This window comes from Gordionus sp. m RMFG-2023, chromosome 1 (assembly GCF_954871325.1).
Source record: "Gordionus sp. m RMFG-2023 chromosome 1, tfGorSpeb1-WG-v2, whole genome shotgun sequence".
Lineage (NCBI taxonomy): Eukaryota > Metazoa > Nematomorpha > Gordioida > Chordodea > Parachordodidae > Gordionus > Gordionus sp. m RMFG-2023.
In genome coordinates this window covers 12,507,439-12,532,047 of record NC_088775.1, presented here as the reverse complement: position 1 = coordinate 12,532,047, position 24,609 = coordinate 12,507,439, and the positions used below count along the sequence as shown (strand labels likewise).

Sequence of the window (24,609 nt, the reverse complement as noted above, 5' to 3'; positions counted from 1 at the left end):
TTGTTATATTTATTTTTTTATAAAAAAAATCTCCTGCAAATAAAATAACCAAACTCTGTATTATTTATATATACTTTGCTTATTTGGAAGATCATTTTGTTGTAGAAAAGAAAGTAATTTGGTCAATGTTGTAAGAGTAGATGTAATTTCTATTAACCGAATCCTTTTAAAAGTAGATAAGTTAATTTTTTTAAAAATATATATATTATATCAAAAGAAAGAAAATGTCACAGTTTGTGAACATATAAATTAAATAATACGTTTCTGAAATGTCAATCAATTAATGTATATTTTAATTAGTTGAAAAAACGAATATTTATCATAACCCGCGTTTGTAATATTAAAAAATGTTCTTACCATGAAAATAAATTAATAGAAAATGAATAAAGAAAATTTGAATATATATTCATGATTGACTCTACAAATCATTTAATTAATTAGTAAGAAATGAGGACTTCTACAGAAAGAAAGAATGAAAGAAAGATTAGTAAATAAATGTAAAAATAGATTAAAAAATATAGATATATTTTTTTTGAAAATAATTACTTAGGAAGTGGGTACTTAGCCCAAACTTCCTCGTCTTTCAAATAATTTTTTAGCACGTTTTCGCATCTATCCAATAATAAAAGGATAGGCAAAGTATTAATGTTCGGTGTATATGTATCGAGTATTCGGGGAGACAACGCTAATTTATATATCGAATCCAAACAGGAACCTATAAATTTGTCGTTTATCGTATGAGCAGTCACTAAATTATTTTTATTTTTTGAAATCAGGTTTAAAAAAAACCTATTTAGGTTTCAATAAGTTGAAGCTTATAACCTTACCCTAACTTAAACACCAACTGATCCCGGACTAAGTACTATCCGACCAAACCCGGGTGAGTCAGACCGGCTTTTTGGATAGGACAGGATTCAAATCTCTATAGCAACCAATACAGTGTTGCAAATGTGATTTATATATTTTTTTACTGATATTAGGAAAATTAGTGTGGCTCGTAGTGTGAATATGAGAGCTGAAATGCGTCTTATCGGTTCCAGAACTTTCGTACGAACTGACGTTGTCGACACATCCCTCAACCAATAATTCCAAAAGACCTTTTATGAAATCGGTGGGAAGCGTAACCTCACCACTCACAGGTGTATTATTTAGATGTCGTATTGAATGATCAACATTAGACAATAGATTTGGGAACAAGCATTCTTTCCATATCAAATCGGTCACAGTCTTAATCTTAAGGTCGGAATAAAACTCGAGCTCTTCTCTGACTTTAAAATTTTGCCGAGAGTCATTCAAAATAACCGCCGGAAGTGGACTTTGAGAGTTATACAAATTGTTCGGAGGAAAAGATGCGGATGGAGATGATGGGTGCTCGTCAGAGGAAAAGGATAGTTTCTTATGATGTTGTTGGTTAAAAGGTTTATTCGCATCATCGGTAGAAACGGTCCCGTATAAAATGATTCGCAAAAGGACCAAAAGTTTTTGCAAAATATGTTTCCCTTGGGAATCTGAAAATTTTTTTTAAAAAAAATGTTAAGCCCAGGATTAAAGGTGAAAGTTACAAATTAACCTATAGATAATTAAATAATCAATTGACAAGATTTCTTTTTAGATTCTATCATTAACGAATACGGTAACATAACTAGCGTGGGTCTGCAAATAGCAATTTTCAAGCTCGGCCAGGCTGGAATCTAGATTTTGCCCGGCCCAGCCCGTTTCCAATTTCTTACTAAGGTTGCCGGGGTCACTTTTTAAATACAAGGCCTAATCCGAAATATAAATAGTTGAACACCAAAATAAACAACTATTTATATATTGGAGAGTGGTTAAATTAAAAAACAATACTTTATGGATTGTCACTTCTATCACTTATCCGATTTCATCAATAATCTAACGCACTAATTTTTTGCCCGCCCCAGCCCAAACAAATATTTTTCAGTCCTGGGACGGGAATTGCAGACCGCCTCAACTAAAATATTTTTCAAAACTTTTTTTGGTAATATGGATAGATTGTAAAATTTATTTTTTTATAAAATAAAAAAAGCTATTGTATCTAATAAGCACAAAGTTTTTCGATTTAGGGGTTAGGTCATCACTCAGAAATTTGACGAATGTATCATTTATACATCTTAAATCCTAGGTCTAAAGATTATTTTTATTTTAAAGCTATAAATGTCTTAAGATAAATATCTGTCCATAAAAAGAGGTTTTGAAATAAGATCTTAAATAAAAATTGATATAATATTGAAATTTGGCATACAACATATAACCCGCTTATAATGTTCTCGTTTATAATATTCCATTTCCGGGTTTTTTAAGGTTCCAGTCCGTCGTTTAATAAGCGGGTTTTTACAGTACATACTGTTTAAGGATCATACTTTCGTAGGAAAAATTGTAGAAACGTTTGGAGAAAACCACTCGCGTACTCTCCCATAATGTGACGATAGTCGAACGATTCAAGGAGTATTTGTGACAAAAACCTCGCATCAAATTCTATTTTGTTAAAAAAATAAAATATACTCATCTTTAAATAAACCTAATAAGGTATATTTGTTTTAGAACCATAAGATTTATATTATATTTTAATAAATTTATTAAAATAAAAAAATATATATACCATACATATTTTTTAATAAATAATTTCTTCATATTTTACACATATGATGGTCTTGAGAATTTAGAGAGCCAAGGGACGTTATAAGCTCAATGTATATCCAATGCTAACATTTGTTTTAGATAGTAAGCCTTTTAGTTACACTGTTCTAGGGAGAAAGAATTTTCCTGATACAAGATAGATAAGTGTTGTCAAGCGGCTCAATTTGAGCAGATTTTTAAAAATGGCTAACTCAATATTTAACTAGAAATATATTACGAAAGCCTAAAGATTTAGCTCATAAATGGCACAAAGGTTTAGACATCTGTTAGCGAAATTGCGAGGCTTAGGCAATTGGCAAAAATATTGAGTTAGCAGTTTTTAAAACGGCTCAAATCGAGCCGGTTAACGTGATTATAGGCCACAGGGCTAGTAGTTTGACCTTCTCCCAAAAAAAATTTCTAAAGCAAAGACAGGCTTACTCTCTTAACTTTTGCGATTCCTTGAATAATGAAATTATTAATTTGGCAATTTATGCTAAATTTTAAATAAATAATATAATGTTAATGGAGAAATGCATATATATATATATATGTTTAATATCAAATAAGCATTTATATTATATTTAAATAAATAATTTTATTCAAGAACACATTTCCCATTATTAACAATTTACGTGTAAGATTATCATTATTAGAATAAAAAAAATTATGCATCAAATATTCCAAAATTGGTACTATAAAAATTTTTAAATACAATTAGCCTCTCAGGTAAAAATGAAATAATTTATATAAAAAACAAGCAATCTTATTTTGGCGGACAAGATATATTATAACCATATTTATTTTTTTAAATCAAATAATTATATTCTAAGTGTATGCTCAATAATTTTTATTAAAAAAAATAAACATCAATATGCTTTTCTATATTCATGTATGGTTTGAAATTGTCATTCGTGATGGAGTACAGACGTGTTAAGATATCTATGCATGTCGATCCAAAATTTTCGAGATTTGGTGACTTGGAATCATTCTAAAGCATTGCATGAATTTGAATGAAAATAAATAAAATTTATCAAAATTGAATTTCTATTTGATTCGTGTCATTCATAATTTTATAAATTATCTTACTACCAATTGCAATGATTTAGAAGATGAATAGACGGGGGATAAGAGTAACAAAAAAAATTTTTAAAGGGGGGGGGGGGCTTCGCCTCCAAATTCTGATTTGCCCGGTTTTCGACCGGGCCCCGCTTATGTTATTTTTACGTAATATCTTTATATAATTTGAATGAAAGTTAATCGAACAATTAGAAGCCAAAACTAACATGTGTGCCAAAGTTTCGTGCATGGTTAGTGCCTATGAGCGTTTTTACTATTATAATGGAAATAAATATATTCACAACCAAATATTAGACAATCTTGCTATTAAAAAGCGATTAAAAATATTTATTCTGAAATTTTTATCTTGTCTACTATTTAAATGTATAATATTTTTAAGCAAAATAATTTTAAAAAATTGTCAAAATTTGCATCATAACATATCTGAAAAATATAGAAAAACTAAATATCTGGTTTGGGCTAATATTTAATGCCTGACTGGTACTCACTAATTCCTCAATTATGTTGAGCGAACCACAAAAAAAACTAGTTATAAACAAAATAGAAACTATGACGCCACACTTGACACGTGTAGTGAAACGTCAATCCCATACGAATTATAACGCCTTTTGAAAGCGTTTCAAATTTTTTTTTAATATAAAAAATTTATGAGAACATTTTTTAGAGATAGAAAATTAAAGAGGGAGTTTAATAATTTAAACGAAATAGATACTAATATTAATCAAGAAAACATAAAATTATGTGTAATCACATTTTCCATAGAGAGTTCAAACTCACATTTTTCTCCTCTTTTATTTCTTACCAATTGAAATTAGCATATCAAAAGGAAATGATGAAAATTATCACTCTTACAATAAACCTTTTCAAAGGATTATTATTAATAGCCTTATAAATAAAATCAAGAGTTTATTTTTAATTAATAATTGATTGACATTTTTACCCGTTTTTCGATGTCCCCATTATCACCGAAAGCGAAAATGTTGAGAGAAAATTCTTGCATGTTGAGCACGAAATCTTTGTATACAACCAAGCCTCTTTGCGTTATTGGTTCATTCTGAGATTGGGCTACGATCTAGTGAAAAAAAGAAGCAAAAGAAAATTTAGGAAATTATTAAGAGAAAAAAATGTATAACTACACCCGACTACTCATTGGAGCATTTTTTTTCGGAATCAGCTATATTCCAATAATTTCTAAGTCCCACATTAAATGGATCACTTGAAACATGTTCAAGGGAAGAAGAAATGATTGGTAAAAAAAACATGATTTTTTAATTTTGAATATTTTTTGGCTATATAGACCGGATTAGAATTTATATTTTTTGAAAAAAAGAAACATGTAAAGTCCCAAATTAAGGATTTGCCTAAAGACTAACGTCCAAGTTAAACAATCTGGCCTTAGGCCATCATCGGGTGATAAATTAGCGGCTCCAAGATGTTTAGTATTTGGGTCCTCTAATAATTGAGTTAATAGCTGCATGTCTTGCATAACTATATATATCATTAAGACCAGATCTCATTTGGAATTAACCGATATTTTACATTTTATGCATGGATGTGATTGAATAATGTTACATCCAATTAAGTGGCCCATGGCAACTTAATTTTTCATCTGATATGACCTTGGTTACGACTTGGTAATGCTTCCAACCATTTATAACTACCAGTACAATCAGATTTGGTAATAGTTTTATATATTCCATAGGGGGTTTGGGAGTTATTAAAAAATTTTTTAATTATAAAGGTTCAAAAATTGATTGCGGTGTTAAAACTGAAGGTAAAACAGCAGGTAGAGCTAAAGATGTCCAAATAATATAAAAACAGAAAATATGGGCAATTTGCATACTAAATAAATTATATTAGCCAATTAAAAAACAATCAAAATTTGAAGATAATTCTTTGCCAAATCTACTCAATCCAAAAGATAAATATATAAAATGCATTTTTATAATTATATCAATAAGGCAATTTCAACTATTTTTTTAAAATAATTTGTTCCCTTCATTTATTACTTCAAACACTTCATGAAGAGTTTCAACGGCCTCAGTTTGCAAGAATGGCGTATTGTTATTTGTATTATCGGTGATTAATTTGGAAATGGCTTGATATAAGCTCTGGTCAAAGAGTAGGTCGGCGCATCGGTGGCCGCATGAACAAATTTTTTGAACGATTTTTGGTAAAAGAGAAAGCGAAGGCGGAAACGAGAGGAAACTCATGGATAACCAAGTGCGCCAAAGCTGGGATACACTTAATATTTTTAATGTGCGATATAATTGTAAATATTTCCGCCTTTTTTAATAATAATCCTTTTTAGAGTTATTTTAACTATTAATTATAAAAATATTGATGAAAAAGATATCAAATTACGAAAACGCCCAGTCTTTTCTTTATAAAATAAGTTTGATAAATATTTTTTTAGCCACGTTTTTGCCAACATTTTAACGCTGAATTTACGGCAAATGCCAAAAACGATTCCATTTAACAGCTGATCGCGTTTATAAACATCCTTTAATGAGATCCTTTTTTTCTTCTTCTCTAAGTTAATAATTAAGAGGATAAATCAAGAATCATTATAACAAAGAAAAATTGATAATGAATCATTTTTAGTCTCATCTTAACCTACTTCTTTAGCGCTGCTTTTAAAACGCTCGCACTGCTAAAAGGTGATCTATTATTTTTTTTATGATGAACTTGTTTTAAAAACAGTGTTCAAACAAGTAAGGACGAGACCCTAATCAACTGTCAAATGAAGTCGCTCTTTAAATATTTAGCCTAGCGCAGTGGTTAGTAATAAAAAATGATAAAAATAAGTTATTTTAGCACGCATAATTCATAAAAGAACGCCCATGTTTAAATCACAAATTATGAATGAAAGAAAAAAAGAAACCTTTTGACTAAATAGTCATCTAAGTTTTTATCCTCCGTTTTAGAATATATTTCATTCAAATTCAACTCCGACATCTCCTTAAAACATTTGATAGCGGCTAAAGATATCTCGCTCGACTCAGTAGATAAGACGCAATTTTCTATATAGAGCATGACCCAGCACCAGGATTCATAAAAATCTAATTATTGAATGTTTTTTTGATATATAAATATTAGAAAAATATTTTCTCAAGCTTAACACAAGTAGACGCTTCTACTCCCCCCCCCCATATGACAATGACGAAAATTTTTAGCAAAAAAAACAAATCATCAAAATTAGAAAGAAATGGAAAAGGAAATCCATATTAGCAAGACATATCTCTTACCTCCTTCTACCCCTGTCAATGAGGATCTCGCGTCATAACCCCCCACCCGTGGTAGAAGTAAGTCATAATGACGTAATAATACATGTTTTTAATAAATTTTTCTATAATTATCACTCATACTTCAGACACAAATATTTTATTATTTTTTCTTTATATTATTCCCCATTTTTCAGGTATTCCTAAGCAAAGTTGGTTGATATTATAGTCAAATAACCTATAGCATCCAAAGCAATATGGCGATTGGTAAATATACGGGCAAGACCCTCTAGGGCCATAGTCTGAGTCTCTGACCATTGCTTTATGGGCGTATCTCGCGAATGATGGATCAATAAGGAGGGATTATTTTTCCTCAACAAATTTTGGGATTTTTGAGTGGAAGCGTTAATAGCGTTTATTCTCACGTGATCTAACAAGGGAAAAAGAATCTACGTGAATAAAATATTAAAATAATTTACGCACAGCCGAAGTCTTTCAAAAAATGTAATTTTACTCTTCGATTTTATGATTTACCATTAAAATAACTTATAATTCCAATAAGGTGAAAATCTTTAAATCTACCTTTTTATGCTCAATAAAATTCGAAAGCTCATTTTAAAACGTTATGTTGGTCAATGGTCAATTTAAAAAAAGGAATAAATAAACAAGTTGCTTTTAATTTCGTATTTTCTCGCGATGTTTTATATATACTTTACCTTCCGGATAAAGATCCGACTAGAATCTGGGCCCAATAATAAACCATGCGCTTCCAAAGTTGAGAAAAGAGTTTGGCATGCACTCTTTCTGACAGAGGGCCTGTGATCTAAACAAGAACACGCCAATTTGGAATACAGACACATCCAAATCGTGTTGGGAGTATAATCGATATCGTTATCCGTGTTCATCTCATTTTTGGATATCGGATTTAAATCCATGTTCTTTATATTTGGATGTATTTGGTCGCTATCCACTTTAAAGTAGGATTCCAAAGTGTTTGAATGAATCAAGTCATTTTCATCGTGTTGGAGTTTGTAATATAGTTTTTCGTAATTTTGGTGCAGGTAGTCTGATATATTCCACTGTTTTTAAAAAAATATTTATAAGTAAAGTGAGTATTTAAAATTTTAAAAGTAACATTTAAGATTTAATATGAAACCCAGGCTGAAGTTAATTTCAATAATAATAATTGACCCTCAACTTTAAGAATTATGAGACATCATTGTTAAGTTAATATTTAATAAATTTATGAATATCGAGCTTACAAATATATCTGGCAATCATAAAATGCATTAATAATATTAATAGTATAATCCCGGTCGAATTTTATATTTTAAAAATGTAAAATATGAAAAAAAAGGTTGATAAAATTAACATATTGAAGTATTTACTGGAAAAAGAACTTGTTTCAATGATCCTAATCCAAATTCAATTATATCACTATAAAGATATAATAAATGGCAACATTTTTTATAACTGCGTTGATCTATTCCAAGGAAAACCCGGGGGTGGATATTGCCTCTTGTTTCTCTGATCCGAGTATTGCTGGTCTTAAAGAGTCGAAGACATTTATGTACTGGTTATTCTAAACCGCAATCAATACATCTTGATCCAGAATCCCTCTATTGTTTTTCCATTATAATATATGGTAATTTCTTGAAGCCCGCTTTGCAGAAATATTTAAGTTTTTTATATGCATCCTGAACGTCATTTTCTTTTGTATCATTATCAATTTCATTTTTTGCTACAAAGATCCGGTTGTTGCTTCTTAATAATCTTTGAACTACTTTCCAAAGATTACTATCCAAGTTTATGTTTTATCGGAGTTCAGTGATTTTATCTCTACCGACATCCATTCTTTCCTCAAGTGATTGTTGTCGGTCGTTTAAAAGGCCATTGCCTCCTTTATATCCTTCTTAAACATTATTTAGCTTTACTTAACCGATATCTAAAAAATAAGACTCATTTTAATCTCAGATATTAAAGATTATTTAGATTCCTCTTCTAAGCGGTACTGCTAGCAAATTAGAATGACCTTCCCGATAAATTCTTAATTACAACATCTGCTTTAAGCATTTTGTGGTCAGATATCCTTAAGTTAGTCATAGCTTTTACGTCGTGAACAAATATAGAAAAAAGAATAGCTATATTAATCACACTCTTGCATTATTATTTCTAAAGCCAGGATTGGTTCCAAGAACATTTTTTTGGCCTGTATGCACATATATATTTTGGAAATAAATGGGGGGGGGGATAGATATAACTATAAGATCCTTTAGCATTACTATAAATATTTTAGACACAATTTAAGTGAGAGTAGTGTTATTAAGCCGCTTGATTTGAGGTGATTTTTAAAAATGGCTAACTCAATAATTTAACCAGAAAAAAATGTTGTCCAAATCTTGAGTGGCTAATAGATGTTTAAACCTTTGTGCCATATATGAGTAAAATCTTCAGGCTTGAGTAATATTCTCGAGAGTTAGCCGTTATTAATCGACTCAGCTAGTAATTCCCAGTTTTGCGAAATCAAAATAATATGTTCTACTCTAATGGTTTCCTGATATAGCTTAAACTAGTAAAAATGATGGCACTTGGATGGAAGGCTGTTGGGTGTTCTGTTATATTATCTAAACCCGGAGTTTTATGCTTCTTCAACTTTTTTTTATCATGATTATTAAGTAAAATTTCCATTAACACTATCTGTGCATGGTGGATTTCGAAAATGTTTTCCTATCCTATTAATGTACAAATCAGTAACTGTTCATTCTTTCGGAAAATTATACACATTTTTTTATGCTTAATACAATATTCTTTTCTGCTTTCTTTCTTTCTAATAGTTTTTTTTTTCATTTTCTTTTATTTATTTATAACTAATATCATGTAAAATGAAAATATATCAAATATTAATATAATGTCTAAAATTTGACAAATGTATACATGGTATCATAAGCCAATCATCATCATCACCATGGATGATAAACGGCTTATCTAAAGCTTGGTAGTAATTTAAATTATCTACTAATTTAATAAATTGAAAAAATAATTCGGCATTAATCAACGTTGTGGTGTCCTAAAGCTATTTCCAAAAATCGACACTCGGATAAATATAATGGGAAATAATCTAGCTTAAATACAAACATCATAATTTGAGTTTTTATTTTTATAAAAAAAAATTTATATTTTTTAAAAATATCATATTAAAAAGATTATCAGTATGCATATTCTTTTAATAATAATTAGTGAGATAGCAAAGAAAATAGTTATATCTGAAATAAAAAAAATCTAAATTACAATTTACAGCATATACAACTCAAGTGAAATATAATGGCAATACAAAAATTAGAGGTTGTGATCTCGAAAGCAGGAAAAATGCTTTGATGGGAAGATCATTGATCAATGTTTTCAAAAATATTTTAAATAAATTTGTTGGAAAAATAGATAAGAATTATGATGATAAAATAAAAAACTTATAAAAAATTAAAATCAAAAATGAACAACAAAACTATAAATTAAGCTAATATTAAACTCTATTTGAAAAAAAGATGACTAAGATAATATCACCATATTGGGTAAAGAACTAATAGATGGATATAAGATAATTTCATCGAGCCGGTAAAAGATGTTGGATGGGCAAGTCCGATAGCTGCTGTTTATAAAGAGAATGGTAGCTTAAGGCTATGTACCGATTTTAAAGATACATCAATAAAGCTTTAGAAAATTAATGCAATAAGGTGTAGTAATCGGAAATATTTGTGAAAAATATTTTAGCCGGTATCTAGATTTTTGGTTTTGGAGGGATTTGTTCCCTTACCCCACCCCCCGCTGTGTACGCGCCTGATTTTTACATTTTTAAACTTTATATATTATTGCGTTATTCAATTTATATTGATAATATATTATAGTGAAAAGGAAAAATGGTACATATAATATAATTATAAACTTGAATTTACTGATAGATAATTAAATTTAATAAAATTGATTTTTTTACATTTAAATAATAAGCTTTACAAATAAAGTCCTAACAAATCAAGTATCAGATTTCATCAATCCTAGAATTACAATATCTTCGGCCTTTGAACAAAAAAAAAGAACTTTAATTGATATAACTTAATTGAACTTTCCTTCTTTCTTTCTTTTTTGTTCTTACCTGTCCAAATAATATTTTAAAAATAAACTTACCAGTAAGCCTATTGATGTCAACGAGATATTTAAATGAACTTCTTGAGCCGAATATTTGGACACAACTGATATACAATTCTTAAGACAATTCGCTGAAAAATGAGGCAAAAAATCGTTAATCAGTAGGCATAGACATTGAAACGCTGTAGATATGCAATTAGATGAATTGATATTGTTGTCAGATGCTTGGAGTTTGGTTTTTAATTGTTAAAAAAAATGTAAATAAAATGGGGATGTAATGAATATATATGGGGTTGTAATTTGGGTCCAGTTTGTAACTTGGACAAAAATGGCTTCAACTTCCAGTTCTGAATATTTTAAAAAAAAATTATGGTGTTCCTATAAAATTATAAAATAATTTTTTTTGATATGGGTATCAAATAAAAGCTAATTAAAAAAGTCCTACTTCCGGTTTAAATCTTTAACTGAAACTATCAAATATAGCAAAAAAAGTTTTGAAGGTCAAATCTGAATAAATAAAAATTGATTAGTTTTTATTTTAGGCCTCCTAAACTAAAATGTCTTGTGACCATTTATATGAGAGGAGGGAGGAGGGGGAGGACACGACCCGCGATAGTAAATTTTAAGTGGTAATAGTGGGTATTTCGATTTTGTTCGAATTTCTGACGCGGTTGCGCGGACATTTACTGGTAACATATATAGTATAGTTGTTTTTGTCCGGAGTGATAGTTTATAAAAAATAGAGATAATATATTGCACATTTTTCAATTTACATATATTCAAGAAAGGTATAAGTGGAAATACAATAAATATCAGCTATATTAACTTTATCCACGATTAATTCAATTTCCAAACATCTTTATTTAAGTTTCTTACCGCCAGGTTAATTTATATTTTTTTTAAAACAACTTATGTCAGTAGTCTAGAAGATTGCAATAAAAATCTTTGATATTCTATATACGAGAATAGAGTGTTAGTATATCTATCATATTGGGATATTAATAACCCTTAGGGGGAGTAAAAATATTTGAATTTTATCTCATTTACTGAGGGAGATTTCTAAATTTTTAAAAATCTGATATGACCAGAAATGCATCCAGTATGTGTTAGGGCACCTACCCTGTAAATTTTGGACAATTTTCGCCATCATAAACATTTTGAAAAATTTATATGAAAAATGATAGAAGTAGAAAATACTCCATAAATATCTAAGTCAAATCGTCCAAAATTCACGGCGTGGATGCTCTAATATGTCGGAATACATCTCCTATCATATCAAATTTTTAAAATTATTATTCGTCCTCAGTAAAATGATTTTAAAATTGAGAGATTCAGAATCCCAATTTATTTCATATCCCAATCAATGATGTAGGGCATAAAAACTTTGTAAGAAATCTTTAAAATAAGAGGCTGGGAGTAATATATATTTTTATTAGTTAGTTTATTTTATTCTGTTATACCATTGACATTTTTCCCGTAATGTGATTATTAAAAATCGGATGATAGGCTTCTACAAGGCTGTATTGGTATGCCTGTAAACCTTACGTTTTTAATTCTTAGTATTTTAATTTAAAATATAAAGATTTACAATCAAATTTATATTCCTCTATTAAGTTCATATTTTTAACTTTCTTTTAATTTGTAAAAAGTTTCGCATGAGATATTAATAATTTTCTTTTGTTTATAAAAAAACAACCTTTCATATGATCTACGAGAATGTCGTCTCCTATTTTAACATCTTTTTTCGATGGTGGTGATTGAACGTTAATAGTTTGATTGTCAGCAACAGATCCGAGCGTATTAATTAGACTAGATAAACAATCAATACTCTCGTTTCGACCCAAAGAATGTTCGTCTTGACAGCTCATCGCGTTACTGACGGTACTAAATCGGGTATTCGAATTGAGTATGATAGATTTCCCCTTTTCTCTTAAAAGTGACAGTAGAGCGCTTAAATGGGATATTTTGAGTTCGGAGAGTTTGTTGGGACATTTGGCGATAACGCTTAGCAAAGGGCTGAATATAGCAAGAATCGATACTTGAGCATCGCATCGCGAATTATCGAAGCTTGGCTATTAAAATATTAAGAAGAATTCACTTATCAAATTTTAAATAAAAATTAAACAAATTTTAAAATATTTATATGATTTGTAGTAGATGTATCGCATTCAATGAGTAACACTCTTATAATATTCATAATATTTGACTTAAAATTAATAGCTTTAGGGGGGGGGGATCAAAGCTGGAGAGGCATAATACACTGGTTTGAAACAATATCTGGGTTTTTGATTATTCCATTAGAAACACAAATATAAGGGGGATACGATATTATACCGGTAAAATTGTTTAAATCTCTCAAGTTATCGAAAAAAAAGTAATAAATAAAATCCTTATTTTACACTGTGGTCATCATTCTTTTTTTCCTGGTTTTCAAAATCCAATAATTTCTTGTCCAAAGCGAATCTAATCAGTAATATCAAATTTTCGTCGCAAAATTCTTTGATTTTCATGTTTTCGTGATTCCCGATTTCGTCAATTATGACATCGTCGCAAATATATGACTGAACCACCGCCTGCCAGTATAGAGATGCTCTGAAGGTATTGAGGTGGGCTACTTCGAAAAGTTTTGAGAGCGGGAATAATGAGGGCATATGGGTCGGCTCCTATTTTTTTTATTATAAAACAAATAAAAGTTGTTTATAAAATATTCAGTATATACAAGATATAAAAAAAATATTATAAATAAAAGTGGGAAAATCATCCAAATTGTAAAAAGTGACTTGTAATCGAATGATTTGGTTATTTTTAAGATTGCTACAATCAAACGGAGTAATGTATATTAAAATGGCTTAATAAATAATATTATATTATGTTTAATATATGCCAAGAATAATGTTTCTAAGTATTAATATTAAAAATGTAAACACAAAAATAAATTGCGCAATTAATTTAGGTATATATTAACATTTTAAGACTTTCTATAAATATAAAAGTTGAGATAACTTTATATGTCGTGGTATATTCTGCAACCTGCTCGGAGAGTTCAATTAGAGCATCAAACAAATTCAGAAGATTTTTTTCAGAATAATTCCTAAAAATGAATAATATATATATAGATAATAATACTTTTATAAAACATATTTAGAAAAAGTTAGTGTATAATTTAAAGTCAATTATATATATACAAGGAATTTTCGAATAAATTCGTCAGTAGATTCTGAATCCTCGAAGAAAATGGATAATTTGATTGAGTGGTAGCCACATCTTGAGTACCACCATTCGCGGTATTAAATCCAATTTTATTATTATTAGATTTAACGTTATTTTCTCCGTTAGTGACCGGAGTCGATACTTTTTGGGGTTGGAGCGTCGATTTAGGGGCTCCTTTATTGTCGTAATAGACCCTGTGGTAAACGGGAAGCTTGAATCCCATGATCAATGTGATGTGCTAAGAGTTATTTTTTATGTGTAAAAAAATCAGCGGGATGGACAAAATTGTGCAGTAATAGCAGGGGGGTAGAAAAAGGATGCTCATCTATCCTAAATTTACTTAAAGAAAGAGTGAAAAGAAAGAATAGAAAAGATATAATAAAGTTTTAGAACATGGACTTAAAAGGGTTTCGGTTTTAAATCATTAAAAAAAATGACATACAGGTTTTTAATATATTTTAATTACTAGTTCTTCCGGTTCCTAGATTTCCCGTTACTTGAGTTCCAGATTTTGGTTCCAAACTTTGTCATATGCAAAGTTTGGAAAAAAACTTAAAAGATATTTTAAAGATTTTTTTCGCCAAAAATTTAAAAAATTTTTGAAAATCAGAATTAATTTTTTTTTTAAAAAAAATGTAATTTCAATCATGAAAGATTTTTTATGCATAAATAATCAATAAAAGATAATTTACAAAAATTTTTTTTATCAAGAATCCTGTTTTTTTAAAAAAATCCTTCAGAGATAAATAATATTTGAAGAATTTTTTTAATTTGAAGAACATTTGGAAACAGTGATTCATATGGGAATAAATTCTTTTTTTTAAATAAACACCCATTAAAATGAGTTATACAGTTCCCTGGGAATTTTTAATTTTTATAAAAAATGGGGGGGGGGGGGGCTGGTACATATTTGTCCCGGTTACTAGAGATCTAGTTCTAAGATAATTTATAATTATAAATATACTTACGTGTATAGTGGCTAACATGATTTTCCAAGTCGAGCAAAGCATCTTGCCATCTTCGCGAATCAATTCAAGTAAAGCTATAAAGCATCTCTCGCTTTTATGACTAAACTGAAAAAATCGTTATATAATTGTTTTGATAAATAAACGAAAATTATTACAAAAGTAAAAAGTTTTAAATATATTTTTGCTCTTTAATAAAATAAAATTTGCGATTCATCATTATAAAAGAAAAGATTTTTTTAAGAAAATAAGTAAGAATCAGAGACCTGCTAACGAAATTGTAAGCTCGGACTGGATTTTTTAAAAATTCGCAATTTCAAGTCTAGACCGGATTTTAAAAAAAATTTCAAGACAGGATCGGATTTGAAATATAGCATTTTCAATCCCGGTTCGGGATTTTTCAAATTTCATAATTTTAAATAATTTCGGCCTTAAGTTTGCAAATTGTTTCATAAAATTGAAAATATGAGTCGTAAATGAATATTCAACGAATTTTCCCAACGATTAATTTAATTTTTTTTGGATTTTCAAGCCCGTCCTTGATTTGTCTCATCATTTTTTCAAGGTTTGCCTTCTCTGGTGGGAAATGATAAAAAATATGTTAAGAAGCGTGGTTAGATTGATCATTGGAATATAGTGAATTAAGGATTGAATATATTGGATTAATTAATTTTAATTCTTCTTCATTTTTTAATTTATATTATTTCTAATATAGGTTATTTTCTTTCTTTCTGTAAAAATTTATATATCGAGAACACGCCTAAATTAAATTAGAGTTATAAGACTAAAATATTTATTTATATACGAAAAATATTTGTTTAGCGCGCCCAAAATAAGGATAGCGCCATTCGCTGTTACTTGAGTAATGATTATATTATAATTACTTGTTTACTATGTCATTAATTATTTGACTCTATAAATATCACCAAAAAGCGAATTATTCGAACCATAATCTTTTAGAGAATTCAACTCATTATATATACTGTTAATAAATATGTTAAGTATTAAAAATTACGGAGAATGTGGTAATAGCGCGATGGTCCTTGAGAGCAATATTTTCGTTCTTATTTTCCAAAATAGGGGAACCGTTTGTTTCGTCTAAAATAAAACAAATTTTAATGATGTTTTTAAAGGCAGGAATATGTTGGGGAAGGTAAAAAAAATCAAAAGATGAAGGATAACTAAAACGAAATATATATATTAAAACACATGGTTAGATATTTTTATATTTTTATACTGTGTTTTTATTTATCGGTCATCTTATAAAATAATGATTTTTGGTTATTAAATTTTAACGAAAAAAGGAAAATTGTGATCTTAAATCTTTAAATAAATTACATTATTTATTCCAGAAAGAGGAATTACCTTGACAGAGAATTTGTTTTATGTAAGGATAATGATTAGGTAGAGAGGCCTTGCAAAGTGACGTAATAAATGCCATTTTGGGATCTGATAGGTCACATAGACCGCAAATCTTAATCATCTTGTTCATACTATTAGTCAACGAATCTATCAATATTTGGCTTTGGCTTTACCGGAAAATAAATATATAATGTAAGTAATGTTAGAAAATAAAAGAACTTAGTTATTATTTATTTGCACGGTTCACACGCGCAGTCATTTCCTATCGCGATATGAATGTTTCACTTAAATTTACCTAATTTTACATTATGAGTTATTAGTAAATAAAACTCGTTTAACTACTACCAATAATAAAGGAAGCCTTTAGAAATCCTCCGCTATTAAAGTCAATTATATTGATGGTACGCAGGTAAGTAATATTAATGTCACTTGCTACATTCCCCTCCGATTTGCGAATGATCAGATTTCCTTTAGTAGCTGGCGTGCCCCTTTTTACTGCTGCCATTAAACCCGTTGCTGAAATTAGACTACTGTTTCCAACGAATCCGTTAAAGTTTCTTCGCCATCAAATCTATAGTAGCAGGTTTTGCCACTGATATCGAAACATCGAATGCATTTGACTAATACTAGCTTTCACGTAAAATAACTCCCCGATAAAAGTCATGTATGCGAAAATTAAGACCGTTCTGAATTGGATTTGACCAAATGTTTATAAAGAGAGCCAAAGATATTCATTCTCAGGTTCGAGAATATTTAATATGGCATAGCTAGCGTGTGTGCTTAACGCATCATCTGAAGGCGATGAAGAAATGAAACCGTTAAAGTCTGTTTAAGTTTGGTAGATAGTCAAGACCAAATAGCGTTCAATTGAAAAAGCTATTGTGAAATATATTCATAAAAGTAATTGACTTAACTAAAATAGAGCATACTGAAAATAAGAATATTAGATGGATGGTATAGGGTTTGAAAGATTGAGTTGAAAATATGGGTGTTGTACCAATTGCAGGCTTATTAAGCACGCATAAACTTAGGGGCAGACCATGTCTATCGTAAGATAGATACGAACTGAGTTTAAAAAAAATAACAATGTTGGAATAGGCGGTAAGAGGTCTAGAAAAAAAGCCTTAAACAAAATTGAGCAGTATTTATTCAAAACAACCTATAACAGAATCGATGGAAATGTTAATATTTACCAGATTCGATGACTAATCATCTACAAAAGATTCAATAGAGGTAAAACCATCCTTAACAAGTTGTTATTAACAGCTAACGGAGTTAGTTCAACAACGGGTTTCACAGCGATAGCGGAAGGCGAAATAACAGATACTATAGGAAATAGAATCATCTTTAAATGTGAGTAAATTGTATTATTTTATTATCATAATATATATGCTTGCTAAAAAAAACTAGTAATACTAAGCAGATGTAAAATGACTTAATACCTATACCCCAGTTGGCATTTTTCTTAGAGACCTGCAAAAGAAGTCTTTTTTTAATATAAGGCCTGGCGAAATCCAAAAAAAAATCATCTCAGCAATTTTATTTTTGGCTAGATTTAGGGTTTTCAGTGTTCAAATTTTATATTAAAAATAAAATTGTTGGAGGGAGGGGGGGGGGGTGAATATAACGAAACGATAAATTTATTAATTATTACGTGGCGTCGAGCAAAATCGTTAAGGACGATAAAATCTGCAGCCAAGAGTATTGGATCAATTTCAGGGATATTTCTAAAAAAAAAATTATTATTATTTAAGGATTTTTAAAAAAATTAATCAAATGCTATCCTCATCAATCATTTTGTCCTTCCAACGAAAATGTCCAGAACAATAATAAGAAAAAAAATGTCTCATTTAGAGTTGAATATGGATACCGGACATTTTGTTCAAAGACATTATGTCACCACACATTATTCTTATGTTGTAGATATATCGATTTCTTAGTTACATATTGTACTTTTTCAAAAACATGGTGAACTCCTTTTTCAAAAAAAAATAACATAATAACTGGAAAGAAAAAGAACATCATGTATTTGAAAAAAAGGACATTCTGATAAAAAGCTAAATAAATTGATTAATAAATGTGACTTCAAAAAATGATTTTTTTGTGAAATGAAAATCGAAAAAAAAATATATGGATATGGCTAAAAATTTCTTTAAAAACGTCGGCTGCCAAATCAGGAAAAATTCCGGGGAACCCCGTAAAGGATTTACTTAAGAAAAGGATAGCAATAGCCATTCTTAAGGCAAATTACGTATGTTATATTTCGATCTCTCCTGGTGATTATTATTAAATTTCCTCTCATAACATAATAAATTATAATAACAAGAAATTTGGATTTAATAACATTGTTATCATTATATAAATTTTATGAAATATTTAAATATCTTATATATTTTTTTTCCTTTTCAAACCATCGATTTTTGAAGGTATTTGGGTGGAGCTTTGAACGATGTGTAAAGTCAATGTATCCACCAAATCCAATAAACATACGTGCAACAAAGTGATCAGATATTTTTCTGAAATAGCAGGTGCTTCGTCTTTATCTAACATTTCGAAACTTGATTCAAAAAAATTGCATCATATAAGGTATTGCTCGTAATATTTTAGGCATCATAATTTAAGAAATTGTATTTAAATTGGATAAAAATTGGCTTTATTTGAGCCTTACTAAACTTTAATGTCTATAATAAAATTCACTTTTAAATTTAATATTTTGTATTTCATATGAAAGAATTTTTTTTAAAAAGAAAAAGGGTATATATAAATATCAGAGACCTGTAGAGGCCCTGTCCGACCAGTATACCCGGGCTGGGCCTAAAAATTTTTTCAAAAATACCAGGGTCGGGCTGGACCTAAATATTTTTTTAAAAAAATGCCCAGGCAGGGCCATATATTTTAAAACCAAATATTTTAAATCGCCATTATGGCTAAAAAAATTTAAAATAAATGTAATATAATTTTTTTTTAAATCCGGGTCGGGTCTGATATAAAATCTGGGCCGATAAATTCTTTTATAAAATCCGGGCCGGACCATACAAATGATACCTCTGCAGGTCTCTGATATAATTAATATATATATCGTCTGCTGAGTATTATAATGCTTTATATCAATTTTTAAATTTTTTCAGGGTGTATTTTAAATAGAAGTTTACAACTATATAATATAGCAAAGGTATAATTATTCCAAAATTATATTTTAATATTTTCATTGGTTGATATGGAAGACCACTGTACTGAAGAGAATTTATTTATCAAAGAAAAATTTTTTTTAATTATTATATATATATAGTAATCAAGTCATATTATAACTCTTGTTTCTAGTTTACATTTTTCTCCCCTTCTGAATAAATACTCCCGAAAAATTTTAAATGTTCCATCAAAATAAAAAACACATAAAAAAATGAAGCTTACTATAAAGGTTTAAATTGTTTAGGGGAGATGAAAGTGGATAATTGAACAACTTTATCATGGATATAAAACGCGATATCGAGGCTAGGCGATTGAGGGTTATTGACATGAGTAGAAGTATTATTAACACCTGAAATTTTTTTTAATTAAAAAGAAGAGAAGTATAATTATCTTCTATGTTTTAAAAAATGAGATAAAGGGATCTATCTATCTTTCTTTCTTTTATTCATTCTTTTCTAACAAAAAAAAAAGATATTTTAAAAAAGGGGTAAAAAAATAAGAACACCTATAATTTCCCGTTTATCGTCGGTTTCCAGAAATTCGGTTCTGATATTGTTTTGAAGGGTGTCAATCAACATATGGTAAATTTTTGAGGAATGCGATTTCAAATCATAATTTCTGCATATGGACCTAATATTATGCAGTTACAATTTATTTATTTTTTTATAAATAAAAATATTTTGATTTGAATAAACGAATTGTTCAGCCAAATTAGTCAAGTTCTAACTCTACCAAGTTTAACAATGCACGAATTCATAAAGTTGGGTGGGAGATAAGAAAAGATGCGAATTTGACATATGAGTAAAAACTATCTAAACAAATAGTATTTTCGCGGTTTCATGTTATTAATATTTCTATACATTTTACTTTTTAGACTGATCGTCTATTTAGTATAGTATTTTTTTTAAAAATATAAAACTAAAGTTCAATGAAGAGAACTAAATTTAATGCCGTGTCGTAGTTCGCCTTAATTCTAAAGGGTAGGCTGTTTTAGCCGTCTATATTAGTTTCCTCAAAACAGCCAAAAAGAAGAAGACTAGATTTAAATATAAACGTATCTTTGTAATTCCTTCCAACCCCTAAAAAAATTCTTTTAATGTACACACTTAAAACAAACCAAAATAGGATGTCCTAGTTAAAAATTTGTTCAGCCTAAGTTTCAAAAATAAGATGAACCAGAACACGGTTTAAAGGATTAAACATGCCTAGATAATAATTTTCAAAAAAAAAAATTAATAGTTGGCCTGGTCTACAGTCTTAGCGTTTCAATATAAATTTTATAATATAAAAAAAAAATTTTTAGTGAATATCAGCTGATTCATTTATACGTTTATTTTGCATTATCATAATTATTATAGATAAGTAAAGATATTAAAAAATATAAAACCTTAAGATATCGATCTTCAAAAACAATTTATACAACGTTTCGAGAGTGATGACCCTCAGCCATAAAGGTTTTTCGGGATCGGTAAATTTCAGGAGCATAGAAATAAAGATTTCGCATTCCATAATCTACAACAAAAAAATGGCAGTTTTTAATTAATTCATTTCTTTTAAATGCCGAAGGAAAATAGAAATTTTAATGTAAGGTTGGCCGCAAGCTAGGCGATATTCAAAAAAAAAATTGCGACAACTCATTTTTTGCGATTATTGAGCATCAATAAAAAATATGTGCAATTTATAAGACCCCAAATCTTAACATGGGAGAAAAAAAATAGCGAAATAACAAGCTTAGCGCGTGCGTAGTCGCAACCAAACTGATGCGAATTTTTTATTTTTTATAATGATCAAACAATCAAAAAGATGATTTCTTTGCGTAAAAATTTTTGATATATTTTTTTTTAAATATATCTCAAATTTTGTAAATAATATTAGATTATATTTAAAAAAATGGTGACCCTGGAATAAATGTCGCATTGTGATTCGGAATCTCTTATTTTAAACGTTTACTGAGCACTGTTTTAATTTTAAAAATTCTGATTTGATCGAAAATATATTCCAACATGTAGAGAGCACCCACATTGTAAATTTTAGACAATGTTCTAGAACTTTTGAAGTATTCTTAAATTATATCAATTTTTGTAAAAAATTTTAAAAAAATACACAAACTGATTTGACCGGAAATGTATTCCAACATGTATAGAGAATCCACACTATAAATTTCAGACAGATGTTCTAGAACTTTTGAAGCATTCTTAATTTATATCAATTTTTATATAGATTTTTCAAATAAATTTTAAAAAAGATGCAAAAATTTTATTGCGAAAATCTGAAATTAATAGAATATATATTCTACTCGTGCTAGAATATATTTGCGGTTCTAATTTTTCAAATTCAAAAATCTCCCTCCGTAATGGTACAAAATTGAGAGATCCCAAAATCTGACCCGATATGGCATGTACATTATATATCAAAGTTTTAAAAAAATACAAGAGATATGAGACTCATGTCAAACTAAAACAAGAGCAATCTGCCATCGCTAATCATCCGAAACATAATGTTAAGCCTAAAAATTATATATAATTCTTAGATGTTGTGAAATAAGTTTGAAATGGGAATGACAAAGACTATATTTTCTTAAATAATAAAAGATAAGAATGAAACATATTAATCTCGCATATTATTTTTAAAAAATACTTTTCGAGAAATATCAGATGTTAAAAAAAAATTTTTCTTAAAAGTAGTTAACGTCAATAAGGCAAAAATTTAATAAGAATTTTTGCTATTACGCCTAAATTAATTTGTTTGTGTTGACGGGCGAAATCAAAATATGGTCAGTTAAGGTGAGCCTAAATAATATGATTTTTTTTAAAAAAAAATTCTTACCCCTCATTCATTAGTTAGCATGATCTATACAAAATATGCTATATTTTTGTATTCTCTGCCACAAATTTGCGCTCTGCAAGTGGTTATCTGAAATCACAGTTTACACGAATCCACGGCGAAGTATACAAAATATACTGTATTTTTGTGTATGTTTATATATTTAACTGCGAATTCGCGCTAACTGTGAATGCAGAGTTAGCCATATTAAATTGTATTAAAATCCTGGATATACTCCGTGGTCCTAATAACCCAATGTATCACCAAAAGAGATACCACTGCGAAATATATAAATATTAAAAATAACGTCATTTGATAACGTAAAATTTTTCAATCACTTAAAGTGTCAAGAGAAACCTTCTACTATATATTGGATCATATCAAACAAACAGTGAAAATGGTAACTTAAACACCTAAATTTTAGCGAAAATAGAATATTCTTAATTTTAGAAAAAAATTAGTTGTTTATTGGCCTATTATTTATTTAAAATGCCGGAGTTCATTTTAAGCAATTAGCCTTCGTTGATAATTATTATAAGGGATAATTCACTCCGGAGACTATTGAAGTCTACGTTGCGAGGTCTGCAATTGCTGGGCCGGGTAAGACGGGATAATTTTTATTCGGGCTGGGTAGGGTAAAAAAATTATTGAGCTGGATCATTGATGAATTCTGATATGTGATAGAAGAGATAATCTATAAAGTGTAATGTTTTTTTAATTTAACTACTCCCCAATAATATAAATAGTTGTTATTTGGTGTTCAACTATATATTTCAGGTTATAGTCTTGTGTATAAAAAAAGCGGGCCAGACAACCTTAGTTTGGAAACGAGTTGGGCAAAAGCTAAATTCCAGCCGACCGGGGCGGGGTCTAAAATTTTGCCACGCAGACCTATAGTAGAAGGAAGAGGTTACGAAGGTTTCAACTTAAAGCGTTGCGTCGACTACACTTTTTGGTCTAGATTAGCGATTGTGAAAATGTTAAAAATTCTTAAAAAATTAAATTTCTAGGTGTCCACTTTTTTAATGATAAAGTAAAAATAGTAAAAATAGCAAAAACAAGATATTACTAGATCTTAGAAAGATTATTTTGGGAAAATAATATTTCAGATTTCAATATTACTAAATAATCGTGAAAGCGGTCTATTATGACGCTAACTATACGCAACAAACGTAAATTGATAGGAAACAAAGGTTTTTCGATAGAGTTGTTGCCATTATGACCCGCTACGCCTGGACTAGTGGCTATCGTGTGACGATTATTATTGTATTTTACGTTCGGGCTAAAAAGTTTTATGATCAAAGGACATACTTGGTCTTTTAAGAGTGAGTGGAATTGAGGTATCTATATATGGTGTCCAATAATTTTTAATTTTCTTAAAATATATTATGAGTGACATATTCATATTATTGTACTAATTACTAACCAAAGTCTTTTTAGACTAGTACCATACCAGAACGTTCTAGAATTTGAGCATCTTTACTAAAAAGGTAGCCAGTCAAAAATTAGAGATAAATCAATATTTTTACTGATGTTAAAATGACCTAGTTATAAATGTGATCTCAGAATAGGCAGCTAACCTTTTATGCAGAAACAATCGGAATATCGATGTAACATTAAAACTGGTTATAAAAACAAAATTATTATAAGGAGGCGTTAGAATCGACTGATCCAAATATTTGTTCAGGATCGAATCGGCAAAAATTTCCTTCGCCGATACTGACTCCTCCTTATGGAATTTTTTCTTTAGCATATCGTCGCCTGAGAATTAGATTAATCCATCTCAAATTTTTGTAATTTTACAGGAGAGCAATTTTAAAAATTAAGTTTCTATTGTTTTCAATAGGATATTTAACCTTATATTGGCTATAATTTAACTTATTATATATATTTCGAATTTTTTTGTGTGAATAGTATAATTATAAAAAATACAAAAAATTTGAATATTTCCAGCGTTTGCATATTTAAAAATTTTATTGTTTGCT

The 24,609-nt window shown here is 29.0% G+C and overlaps 1 protein-coding gene across 1 annotated transcript in view; it reads right to left on the bottom strand.

Annotated features, from left to right (window-relative positions):
• Positions 1 to 24,609, bottom strand: part of LOC135931680 (protein MON2 homolog) — a 42,102-nt gene that overhangs the window by 522 nt on the left and 16,971 nt on the right. The window contains exons 6-29 of the mRNA XM_065468947.1: positions 23,747 to 23,968; positions 21,189 to 21,313; positions 20,307 to 20,431; positions 20,024 to 20,150; positions 19,024 to 19,169; positions 18,267 to 18,339; positions 16,616 to 16,779; positions 16,266 to 16,348; positions 15,254 to 15,358; positions 14,261 to 14,523; positions 14,079 to 14,166; positions 13,475 to 13,738; positions 12,772 to 13,147; positions 11,115 to 11,299; positions 7,655 to 8,017; positions 7,177 to 7,387; positions 6,599 to 6,776; positions 5,724 to 5,958; positions 4,655 to 4,786; positions 3,503 to 3,625; positions 2,379 to 2,493; positions 972 to 1,508; positions 547 to 748; positions 75 to 163 (exon numbers count right to left, since the gene is read on the bottom strand). Coding sequence (XP_065325019.1) covers positions 75 to 163; positions 547 to 748; positions 972 to 1,508; positions 2,379 to 2,493; positions 3,503 to 3,625; positions 4,655 to 4,786; positions 5,724 to 5,958; positions 6,599 to 6,776; positions 7,177 to 7,387; positions 7,655 to 8,017; positions 11,115 to 11,299; positions 12,772 to 13,147; positions 13,475 to 13,738; positions 14,079 to 14,166; positions 14,261 to 14,523; positions 15,254 to 15,358; positions 16,266 to 16,348; positions 16,616 to 16,779; positions 18,267 to 18,339; positions 19,024 to 19,169; positions 20,024 to 20,150; positions 20,307 to 20,431; positions 21,189 to 21,313; positions 23,747 to 23,968 — 4,531 coding nt within the window. The remainder of the gene's footprint in view (positions 1 to 74; positions 164 to 546; positions 749 to 971; positions 1,509 to 2,378; positions 2,494 to 3,502; positions 3,626 to 4,654; positions 4,787 to 5,723; positions 5,959 to 6,598; positions 6,777 to 7,176; positions 7,388 to 7,654; positions 8,018 to 11,114; positions 11,300 to 12,771; positions 13,148 to 13,474; positions 13,739 to 14,078; positions 14,167 to 14,260; positions 14,524 to 15,253; positions 15,359 to 16,265; positions 16,349 to 16,615; positions 16,780 to 18,266; positions 18,340 to 19,023; positions 19,170 to 20,023; positions 20,151 to 20,306; positions 20,432 to 21,188; positions 21,314 to 23,746; positions 23,969 to 24,609) is intronic.